The sequence below is a fragment of the Chelonia mydas genome, chromosome 8, assembly GCF_015237465.2.
Source record: "Chelonia mydas isolate rCheMyd1 chromosome 8, rCheMyd1.pri.v2, whole genome shotgun sequence".
NCBI lineage: Eukaryota > Metazoa > Chordata > Testudines > Cheloniidae > Chelonia > Chelonia mydas.
In genome coordinates this window covers 50,262,000-50,274,538 of record NC_057854.1, presented here as the reverse complement: position 1 = coordinate 50,274,538, position 12,539 = coordinate 50,262,000, and the positions used below count along the sequence as shown (strand labels likewise).

At 48.4% G+C, this 12,539-nt stretch overlaps 1 protein-coding gene across 3 annotated transcripts in view; it reads right to left on the bottom strand.

Moving 5' to 3' along the window:
• The window catches only part of RASAL2 (RAS protein activator like 2), a 275,645-nt gene extending 271,743 nt beyond the window's left edge, over positions 1–3,902 (bottom strand). For all 3 annotated transcript variants that reach the window (XM_043552867.1, XM_043552868.1, XM_043552869.1), the window contains exon 1: positions 3,743–3,902. In XM_043552867.1, the coding sequence (XP_043408802.1) occupies positions 3,743–3,902 (160 nt within the window). The remainder of the gene's footprint in view (positions 1–3,742) is intronic.
• Positions 3,903–12,539: the final 8,637 nt, after the last annotated feature.

Here is a 12,539-nt window from a genome sequence, read left to right as displayed (position 1 = left end):
AGTTCCCCTAACAATCATGAATAAGCTCCATGGATACATGCAAGCTGAACAGTATGCAGTTACCGAACAGAGATGCACAAAAATAATCAGATTTCAGTAAGAGGGCACAGAACTCATTTGTTTTTAAATAATTATTTCCACTGTTTGAATCACTTCTCAGATCATTAACTTTCATTTTGAAAGGTTTCAGAGTGGTAGCCGTGTTAGTCTGTATCAGCAAAAACAACAAGGAGTCCTTGTGGCACCTTAGAGACTAACAAATTTATTTGGGCATAAGCTTTCATGGGCTAAAACCCACTTCAAGCTTATGCCGAAATAAATTTGTTAGTCTCTAAGGTGCCACAAGGACTCCTCGTTGTTTTCATTTTGAACAATCCAAAAGCATACTTTGTTGTGTTCATAAAAGCATTAAGAAAATAAATAGCTATTATGTAACTCCTTTTCTTGCCATGACAGAAAACTGTACTTAACATTTCACATTAGATATGCTTCCCACTCACTTATTCACAGTGAAATAATTAGTATTAATTTATTAGACAACAGACAGTAAGGCTGGGCTTTCCCTTAGCTATGCCACTGTGCAAGTCTTTCTTCAACCAACTGTGCAAGTCTTTAATGCTATAAATAACTAAAATATGTTATACATTTGTCACTTGTAGATTTGAAATCCATATTTAGTTGTGTACAAACATGGCATTGCTTCAATTTGACTTACTGCCCACAAACTTAGTCAGATCAGTCTGTGAAAGGATCACAAGCAATAGTAAGCAGCCTGAAATATTTGTTTACTATCTAAACAAAATGCAGCTCTACAGGGAGGAAGAGAAGACATTACTACCATCAGATCTCTTCATCTGAAGATAAGAACTAGTAATTACTTCGTTTTGATAACAACTAAAAAAAACCCTGCAGCCCTTGGGTTACAAAATTCACTTTTATTGAACAATCATGTTTGAATACATCACTAACTTCTATAGCTTTTGAGCTAGTTGTACTGGTACACAGGCAAATCAGACTATTTCTGCCTGCACATGTGTGTCAGACATCACAAAACAGGATGTACACTGTGACTTTATCAACAACTAATGTTTTACACCATGGCTAATTTTGAAATGGCATTACTGTTTCCACTAATACCCAAGGTTATATCCTGTAACAATCAGATAGTCTGGTGCCAGACATTCTCCCCACAAGTACATTCTCATTTTGCTCCACGACTTGACCTTAAGAAAAATTCTAAACAAGTATACAGCTCAGTGCTAAACTGCTCTCTTCTGTACTCTGTTCACACTAACTTTCTAAAAAAAACCCTCCATTATGTTCTGCAATCACTAACACATGAAGCTGATACTACTGAAAGAAAAGAGTTATCGGTGTAACTATGTTGTTAAGCACCACTTTGTGTAGTACTATAAAAGACACAAGACAACAATCATCTAATCTCCCAGCACTGTCTACTAACAGTTTCAATATGAAGGATGAAGATCTTTTGGATATGATGCATCTTCCACAGGAATCACGGCCTGATTTACCCATTGATACCTGTCAAAGACCAACTTTGGTGGTACCCACTAAAACTAAGAGCTGACAATTGTTTCTCAGCCACTAGGTATTCTCAGGCATCCTGGAAATAACATGTTTCTGCTTCAGGAGTGATGCTACTAGCTGACACACAGAGAATGACACTCGCATCAAAGACCGCTTGTTCCTAACCATGTAGACTATGAACAAGTTGGGGAGTCTGGTCAGGATTCAGAGGGATAAAATTAGTGCCCTCTAGAGCAGTGCTTCTCAAGCTGATGTGGGGGACCAGCAATTTTTTTTTCCAATGTGCACGCAAACCAGCAGCCGATGGCTCGCGGACCGGCACCACTTTGAGTAGCACTGCTCTAGAGTGAAACCATGAGGACAAGAGAGGTTCGGATTTAATCAAGAACCTGTGAAGCCCTTTGAGTTGTGTTAGGTAGAAGTAATATAGCAACTGTGTACTCAAATATTGCAACCATTAAGAGCACAAGACATGTTTGACTGTCAAGTATTTCTCTAGAGGGAAAGCAAGATCCTGGCTGGAGTAATCTTCGCTTAGAGGCACGTAACAGGAGTAACTATGGTGAGATGCTTTGAGCAAATAGAAGGGAAGGCAGGACTACAGAAAGACAAATAAAACACTATTCCACTATTTAGACACAGGTCAAGAGACTCGAGTTTCATGATGTTTCAACTTAGAGAATATACTCCTGCTAAAAACAAAATCAGAACCTGGGAATAGGCTGGGCATACAAGTCAGGTTTATTTTAGGAGGTTACATACCAGGGAGGGTTTGAGAAAGAATAGGAAATAACACTGGGTCTTGTACAGCAGCCAGTTTGCTAAAGATTGTAATATCCTTTTCCAGACTCTCATCAACCTTTACTATAAATAATAGAGACGTCAGTTTAATATACAGCAGTAACTATGGAACCACGGGACCAACCATATCAGTATCTTCCAAGCCTTTAGTAATTCATTAATAGTAATCAGAAACCCTGCTGGCAAGGGGAGCAAATGAAGCACTGTGCACACTTGTGTCCTGTACTTGACTACTAGCAACACAAAAGGTTTACTTGTAGATTGTTGCATGATAACATCTTTGTATTTGTTGGATCCTAGGGTACTTTATAAGTCAAATACAGGATGTTCAAATTAAAGTCACAGTACAACGGGTTTCAACGTGCACTGCTCAGCATAAACATCTTGACATTTTAGCATGGGGGGGGAGAGGGGGAAATCACAAGGTATTTTAACTAGTGCTGCCTGCCAACAAATTTGTAAAACTGCTGGTTTTAAAAGCCTATGTTTTTTTCCACAGTGGGAATTATAAATTGGTGCTAATCAGAACTCTTTATCTAGGGACATTCAACAGTTGCAATCACCAGAAAAGAAGGATGACTGCAGACACTAGAAATTTTCGTCTGTTCATCACTTTTCAACCTGCTGCCGAATCTCTGATGGAATCCCTCGCCAGCCACTTGACAAAGGGGACTGTAAACAATAGCACATTCTGAAACCTAATCTGTAGGGCTGTTTCTGACAACAGGGTTCACAGCTGAACAGAGCTGCTCTTTTAAGGGGTGTGGTGGGAGATGGGGAGAGAGCAGAGGCTGTGCCAGGAGTTTGGCTTTACATACATACTCTCTGTCTCTAAGTTACTCTGTTTTCATTATTCACTTGCAAAGAGTTGACTGCAGAGAAGGCTCCAAGCAGCTTCTCAACCCTCAGACATCGTTTATATTGCTTTGGTTTGATGTCAGCTACAGCTTCACAGTAACAGGCAAGAAAGCACCTGCATAAACGTGATTTCAGCAGGAGCGCAACACCACTCCTCCCCAGTGTCTGAGGGGAGACCTCCCCCCGCCGCCCCACGAGCTTCCAAAAGTCTGGGGCGTGCCACTTAGGAACTGCGGCAACGACTCTGATTTACAGCCTCTTCGCCGTCCCCGTACGTGCGCCCAGAGCGCATGAAATTGAACCAAAGGTTTGCGCTGGGGCACAGCTCCCATGGGCAACAGCGTGCCCGAGGGGCTGCCCGGTGAGCACGCGGGGAGCGGGGACGCAAGGCGCAGCGGGGGCGGGGGGGTTGCCCGCTGAACACGGGGGCGCTAGGCGCAGCGGGGGGTTGCCCGGTGAGCACTGGGGGAGCGGCGGCGGCGGCGCTAGGCGCAGCGGGGGGAGGGGTTGCCCGGTGATCCCGGGAGCTCCTCACCGTAGACCCGGGCCCAGCCCTGCTGCTGGCACACCGACTCCAGCAGGATCCGGTCCATCACGCCCGCAGCGGCTCCGTCCAGCTCCTCCGGCTCCTGCCCCGCGAAGGGCTCCTGCCCCCAGGGCGCGGGCTCGCCGGGGGCGCCCGGGGGCGGCTCCATGCTGCTGGGGGCGGGCCGCCCGCTCGCTCCGGCCCGGACCCGGCTGCTGCCCTCGTGCCCCCGCTCACTGGGCGCCCCGGCCCGGGTCCATCCCTCTGGTCCAGCTCGCTCCCGGCCAGGCCCGGCCCCGCGCCTCCCCTCCGGCCACGGCTCGCGCAGGGGCCGCCGCTGGCTCGCGCTCACTCTCCGGCGGCGGCAGCCGCTCGGCTTCTCCCAGAGACCGGGCGGCGGCGGGCGGCATCCCAGGGAGATAGGCAGGAGCAGCGGAGAGCCGAGCGCCCGGCCGCATGGACAAGCGGCGGCCAGAGCAAAGCCTCCGCCAGCCCAAAGCAATCGCCCTCCGAGTCATCCACCAGCATCCAGGCGGCTGCTGCTGCTCAGAGAAGGGGAAAGGTGAGGGGACGGGACACACCAGCTGCAGGGGTCCTGGGGTTTCACCACCGGGAAAAGCTCAGCGCCCGCTTGTCAGAGTCAGGCAATCCCAAACCAGCGCCTCCCTCTCCATCCGCACTATGGGGAGGTCCCGTCCAAATCCCAGTTTTGCATCTCAGCCCCCTCTGCCTGCTCCATGCACTGAGAAACCCAGTAGCTCAGCTGGACTGTCCCTGGCCTAGCGCACTGAGAGGGAGGGAGGCAGGCTCCCCATTGGCAAGTCATTACTCACTCCCGGGTTCCCTGACATATCCCTCATTCCAAGGGTCACGATGCCCTGGGGCATCCCTGAAGCCAGACAAATCAATGGCACAAGCACCAGCCTCACAGCTGCAAAAACTTTCCTTTCATCCACAGTCCATGCTACGTTATCTGGGCATCAGCCATCTCTGGAGGGCACTGCTGTAATGCACTCTGCGTGGGACAACATCTGGAGGCGGGTCAGATACAGAAGCTAGGGCAGAATGTGGGGTCTTTGACAACGATGCCCATTATCCAAAATGTTAAGTAGTCACTGCAGTTAAATAGTTGCTAACAACAAGTAAAGGTACGTCTACACTGGCAAAGTTACAGAGCCATCAGTTAACAGCGCCGCTCAGAGAGCACCGAAGGAAAACCTCTGTTGCATGTTCACACTGTCAGCTGTCTGCACAATCGCGTGTTCACACTTGCAGCACTCTTAGGAGCGGTGCACTCTGAGCAGCTATCCCACAGAGCACCTCTTTCTCGTTTGCCACTAAGACTTGTGGGAAGGCGGAAGGGGTCGCAGGGCATCCTGGGTCCTGTCCCAATGCCCCGTGGTGCATCGCTTCACAACCCAGCAATCACTGTGCTTCCATACGCATCTGGTGACATCTTTCAACAGTTTGTGTATTGCTCGCCCTGCCCCACCTCTTCCTGGCTGCAGGAAAGGATCCCAAGCTGTTGACAAGAATGTTGTTCACACTGACCAACACATCACAAGTGGCAGTGGAGTTATTCCTTAAACTACAAAGGCAAGAGGAGTGCGACATTGATCTCTCCACAAGTAGTAGCTACGACACAAGATTTCTTGTGGCATTCATGGAGGTGCTGACCACTGTGGAACGCTGCTTTTGGGCTCAGGAAACAAGCACTGAATGGTGGGATCACATCGTCATGCACGTCTGGGATGACGAGCAGTGGCTGCAGAACTATTGCATGAGGAAAGCCACAATCATGGGACTGGTGACGAGCTTGCACCAGCCCTGTGGCGCAAGGACATGAGAATGAGATCTGGTTAGCAACTGATCGGTAGCAGTCTGGAATAGCCAGCTTCCACAGCTCCTTCACTTTGACCCTGCACTGCAGTGTGTACCAGTCATGGCCCTTTTCTATCATGCATCTAGAAATCTGCCCATAGATATCAAAATTCCGACGGCTGGAGCGCAGCTGTGACTGCACTGCCTCCTCTCCCCAAATACCGATGAGGTCCAGCAGCTCGGCATTGCTCCAAGCGGGGGATTGCCTGGTGCGTGGAGCAGGCATCGCCACCTGGAGAGATGCACTGAGAATACTGCACGCATCACCGAGCAAACAGGAAGGGGACTTTCAATTTTGCAAAGGAATGTACGGGGTGGGGCTGACGGTTGGTCACTTGAGGGTAGGGCAGTAGAGTTCAAACCGATGGCCAGAGAGGTGAGAACAGGCACTATGGGACACCTCCCGGAGGCCAATCGCAGCGCTTTAATCACCACCGTGTCGACACTGGCACTGCAGCACTGTAGCCACGGTGCAGAAAACTGTACACCTCTCCTCAAGATGTTTTTTTTAGAGCGCTGCATCTGTGTAGTTTCTGCGCACTAAGTGGCTTAGCAGTGTGTACACCTTGGGAGTTACAGTGCGCAAAGTTGCTTTACTGCGCACAAACTTGCCAGTGTAGACAGGGCCTAAGGGTATGTCTTCACTAGCAAGGTGGCTGTGTAGTCGTGGCACCAGCGCTGGGAGAGAATCCTCCCAGCTCCATAAAAAAAAAACACCTCCACGAGGGGCGTAGCTACCAGTGCTGGGAGCGTGCCCCAGCGCTGGGGCACTGTCTACACTGGCGCTTTACAGCGCTGACACTTGCTGCGCTCAGGGGGGTGTTTTTTCACACCCCTGAGCGAGAAAGTTGCAGTGCTGCAAATTGCCAGTGTAGACAAGCCCGAAATAAGAGAAGAAGATTTTTAAATAGTCTCACCAGCAGTCCCTTCCTCTCTATTGTTCAAATTTCATTCCTGGCTCTTGTGAGATCACCATTTCACTAATGCTCCAGTAGTCATAGAGTCTGCGACTTCTAGGGTAGGCAAGACCTGAATTTTGAATATAAAAACCAAGCATAGCCAACCTCTCTTTATTAAAGAGAGAGAGAGACAAAACAACCTTTCAATCTTTCTTTAATAATCATAAAGAAGTAAAAAAAGAACACACAGAGACCCCCTCTTTTGCAGATTCCCTAAGCTGGGGTGGGCAAACTACGGCCCGCAGGCCAGATCCGGCCCGTCAGGGCTTTGGATCCGGCCCGCGGGATTGTCCCCCGTGGTGCCGCAGGCCCCGCACCACTCTCAGAAGCAGCCGGCACCTCGTCCCTGCAGCCCAGGGGGGCGGAGGGCAGAGGGCTCCATGCGTTGCCCTTGCCTCCAGGCACTGCCCCCCGCAGCTCCCATTGGCCGGGAACGGGGAACCATGCCCCCCGCTTCCCCCAGCGGCTGCGCAGGGATGTGATTCTGGCTGCTTCCCTGAGCGGCACAGCGTGGGGCCAGGGCAGTAGGCAGGGAACCTGTCCTGGCCACGGTGCACACCGCTGCCACCCCGGAGCCTCTTTAGGGAAGCGGCGCCGGGCCGGAGCCCCATCTCCCTGCCTGCACCTCACCCCCCAACTCCCTGCCTGCACCTCACACCCCTCATGCAGCCCAACTCCCTGCCCTGAGCCCCTTGCTGCACCCCGCACCCCCGTGCACCCTAACTCCCTGCCCTGAACCCCCTGTCACACCCCGCACCCCTCCTGCACCCCAACCCGCTGCCCTGAGCTCCCTCCTGCAGGCTGCACTCCTCCTGCACGCAGCCCCCTCCTGCACTCTGCACCCCAACCCCCTTCCCTGAGCCCCCTCATACACCCCGCACCTCTCCTCTGCCCCAATCCCTTGCCCTGAGCCTGTTCCTGCACACCGCACCACCTCCCACACCCTGCACTCCCTCCCGCACCCCAACCCCCTGCCCCGGCCCTGCATACAATTTCCCCACCCAGATCACAGAATCATAGAATATCAGGGTTGGAAGGGACCTCAGGAGGTCATCTAGTCCAACCCCCTGCTCAAAGCAGGACCAATCCCCAATTTTTGGCCCAGATCCCTAAATGGCCCCCTCAAGGATTGAACTCATAACCCTGGGTTTAGCAGGCCAATGCTCAAACCACTGAGTAGATGTGGCCCTCGGCCCAAGAAGTTTGCCCACCCTTGCCCTAAGCAGTATGTCACATAAAACCTATAATGTCCGTTTCTGATCTGCACTGGCTGCCTGTAGATTTCCAGCTGATATTCAGGATGTTGGTTTTAACCTATAAAATCCTAACTAGTTTGAGATGGTTATCTGCAGTCCACTGCTACATTTTTAAACATCTATTTAAGTGCAATTACGTGCTTGGCTATATGTTTTAACCTTCCATACCCATCCCAAATGTTTGAAAGAAAAGGTGCAATTTGGAGCACAGGTGGGATGGGAAGGTCATTGAATTATTTCAGTTTATTGCTATTAATGGAGGAAGGCTTTGTTGTTTGTTTGTCCTGAATGTCCATATACTTCACTGATCTCATTAAGTGTATAAGAAGGTGTATAAAAGTGCCCATGGCTTAAGGTTGATGCTTAAGCAATTAAAATAAATGGTTGTAAACATACTATATATATGTATGATATATATACAGTAGTCTTTCTTTTCTTGAATGATACATTGTAATTTCAATTTTCTTTTTATGTCTGCTTTCTGTTCCCTCGCTACCTTGTGATCAATACAAACTGGGTGATTTCATCCACTCATATAGATTCAGCTGTTATCTCTGTGCTGATGATTTACAAATCTGCCTGTCTCTCCAACCTTTTTCCTAGGTGGCTCACCCACAATTCAAGGTCACCGTGGCTAAGGGTTTGTCTCTGCACAGAGTTCTTGTATTGCTTGGCTTGAAAACAGTGCAGTTAAAGAAATACAATCCCCTAGTGTGGCTACAGTTATACTGGTATAAAGGTGCCTTCTTATATCAATATAGCTTTTCCACATACATTTACAAATTTAACTATTTTGTTAAAAAAGAATCACATCCCTAACCAAAATAGTTAAACTGGTACAAAAACCCTGCATAGTCCAGGCCTATCACTGAGCTGCTCGTGCAGAATTAATTCCTGCACCAGCACAGGCACAAAGGAAAAGCAGTTTACACAGCTATGAAGACTGACCTATCTTGCATCTCTGCTTCAAAGGCCCCTACAGGACATCCCTTCTTTACTCCTGCTCACCCCACTTGAGGACATGCCCTCCATCTTGGCTCCTGGGTGACCTGGGCACTGGGAGGGGGAGTGTTCACGCCAGCCTTGTGGGCCCTTTATGCCAGCCTAGTTGGCATAAAAAGACTGTGGTGCAATGATGAATAGGGACCCTAATTTTTCATCCTAAATCCTCTCCACTTCACACCTACTCCATTACTATTGACACACACAGACACACCCTCCCTCCCCCTTATCCTGGCTCATAACCTTGGGTCATTAAACAGTAAGGTCTTCAATGCTTCCCCCTAATTTCTCCCCCAGAAGGCTGCTTCTCCCTTTCAGCCTCCCAGAGACTGATGTAAGTTCCTTGCCCAACAGCAGCTCAATGGTCCCTTCCCCTGCTTCCTGCCAGCTGCCTCTCTCTCTCAACAGCAGCTGGCAGCAGCTCAGTGAACAGCTGAGAGGTAGCTGAAGGGGAAGAGACAGGAGCTGCTGTGGCAACTGAGAACAGAGGAGAAGCAGGCAGGGAAGGAGGGAAGGATGTGGCTGCTGAGCTGCCGCCAAGAGAAAGAAACAGCAGCATTTTAAATAGCTTCCTAGCGCTGCCCCATCTTCCTGCGACATTGGCTGGAACACCGGTTATTCAGCACTATCCTGGCCACGTCAGGACTGGTTGATGGTCTGGGTTTAATCAACACACTCTTTTAGAATTTTAAATGGGAGTTCTACAACTAGCTGACTGCCATAAGAACATAAGCATGGCCATACTGGGTCAGACCAGTGGTCCATCTAGCCCTGTACCCTGTCTTCTGACACTGGCCAATGCCATGTACTTCAGAAGGAATGAACCGAACAGGGCAATCATTGAGTGATCCATCCCCTGTCGTCCAGTCCCAGTATCTGGCTGTCAGAAACCATGATGGGGATGGTCAGGTCTAGTAGTCAGAGCCAGAGATCAGCACCAGCATCAGGAGTCCAGAGCAGGGTGGGAGTGAAGTGAGAGCAGGCCTGGAGCAAGAGCAAAAGCAAGGCTGGAGCAGGCTAAGGCTTGAGGAGTCTGTTGCCAATATCAGACAAGAAAGAGTCCCAAGCCCTAGAGCAACAGCAAACAGAGTAAGATGCTCATCCTCTGGTGAGCTTTATATACCTGCCCTGAGAATCACCAGACTAGTTCCTGGCTTGTGGATTGGCAGAGCCTAGCACAGGGTGACTCCTCATCTTACACTGGCTGTCAGAGGTTTAGGGACACCCAGAGCACGGGGTTATATCCCTGACCATCTTGACTAGCAACCATTGATGGACCTATCCTCCAGGAATTTATCTAATTCTTTTTTAAATCCAGTTATACTTTTGGTCTTCATGACATCCTACGGCAACAAGTTCCACAGGCTGACTGTGCGATGTGTGAAGAAGTACTTCCTAATCTTTTTTTCTAAACCTGCTGCCTATTAATTTATTGGGTGAACTCTGGTTCTTGCATTATGTGAAGGGGTAAATAACACTTCCTTATTCACTTTCTCCACCCCATTCACGATTTATAGACCTCTATCATTTCACCCCTTAATTGTCTCTTTTCTAAACTGCAGTCCCAGTCTTTTTAATCTTTCCTCATGTGGAAGCTGTCCCATACCCCTAATCAATTTTGTTGCTCTTCTTTGTACCTTTACCAATTTTAATACATCTTTTTTTAGATGTGGGGCAACAGAACTGCACACAGTATTCAAGGTGTATATGTGTACCATGGATTTATGTAGTGGCATTATGATATTTTCTGTTTTATTATCTATCCCGTTCCTAATGGTTCATAACATCGTTAGCTTTTTTGACTGCCACTGCACATCAAGCAGGTGTTTTCAGAAAACTATCCATGATGACTCCAAGATCTCTTTCTTGAGTGGTTACAGCTAATTTAGACCCCATAATTTTGTATGTATAGTTGGGATTATTTTTTCCAATGTGTATTACTTTGCATTTATTAACAATGAATTTCATCTGCCATTTATTGCCAGTCACCCAGTTTTGTGAGATCCCTTTGTAACTCTTCAGAGTCAGTTTTGGATTTAACTATCTTGAGCAGGGGTTCTCAAACTGGGGGTCGTGACCCCTCAGGGGGTCACGAGGTTATTGCTGGGGGGTTGCGAGCTGTCAGCCTCCACCCCGCTTCACTTCCAGCATTTATAATAGTGTTAAATATAAAAAATGTTTTGGGTCACACTCAGAGGCTTGTTATGTGAAAGGGGTCACCAGTACAAAAGTTTGAGAACCACTGAATTCTTGAGTAATTTTGTATCACCTGCAAACTTTGCCACCTCACTGTTTACCTCCTTTTCCAGATCATTTATGAATATGCTGAACAGCACTGGTCCCAGTACAGATCATTGGGGGACCCCACTATTTGCCTTTGTGAGACCGAACCATTTATTTCTATCCTTTGTTTCCTGTCTTTAACCTGTTCCTGATCCACGAGAGGACCTTCACTCTTATCCCATGACTAGGGCCCTACCAAGTTCACGGTCATGCAAAATGCGTTATGGACCGTGAAATCTGCTCTTCCCCCATGAAATCTGGTCTTTTGTGTGCTTTTACCCTATATTATATAGATTTAATGGGGGGAGACCAGTGTTTCTCAAATTGGGGGTCCTGACCCCAAAGGGAGTTGTAGGGGGGTCACAAGGTTATTTTTTTGGGGGGGGTCACACTATTGCCACCCTTACTTCTGCGCTGCCTTCAGAGTTGGGAGGCTGGAGCTCAGCTCTGGAGGCTGCACCTCGCCAACAGCAGTACAGAAGTTAAGGGTGGCAATACAATACCATGCCACCCCTACTTCTGCACTGGTGCCTTCAGAGCTGGGTGGCCAGAGAGTGGCAGCTGCTGACTGAGGGCCCAGCTCTGCGGCCAGCAGCACAGAAGTAAGGGTGGCAATACCATACCGTGTCATCCTTGCTTCTGCGCTGCTGCTGGCAGTGGCTCTGGACTCTCCATCTGCTCAGCTCTGAAGGCAGCACCACTGCCAGCAGCAGCTCAGAAGTAAGGGTAGCAATACCGCGACTCCCTCTACAATAACCTTGCAACACCCCCACAACTCCTTTTTGAGTCAGGACCCCTACAATTCCAACACCATGAAATTTCAGATTTAAATAGCAGAAATAATGAAATTTACTATTTTAAAAATCCCATGACCATGAAACTGACCAAAATGGACCGTGAATTTGATAGGGCCCTACCCTTGACTGCTTACTTCATTTAAGGTCCTTTGATGGGGACCTTGTCAAAGGCTTTCTGAAAGTCCGAGTACACTATATCAATTGGATCACCCTTGTTCCCATGCTTGTTGACACCCTCAAATAATTCTAATAGATTTCTGAGGCATGATTTCTCTTTACAAAAAACATTTTGACTCTTCCCCAACATATTGTGTTCAACTATGTGTCTGATAATTCTGTTCTTTATTATTGTTTCAAGCAATTTGCCTAGTACTGAACTTAGTCTTACTGGCCTGTACTTGCCAGGATCACTTCTGGAGCCTTTTACAAAAATTGGCATTACATTAGCTATCTGGTACAGAGGTTGATTTAAGTGATAGATTACATACCACAGTTGTTCCGCAATTTCATATCTGAGTTCCTTCAGAACTCTTGGGTGAATACCATCTGGTCCTGATGACTTATTACTGTTTAATTTATCAATTTGTTCCAAAACCTCCTCTAATGACACCTCAATCTGGGATAGTTC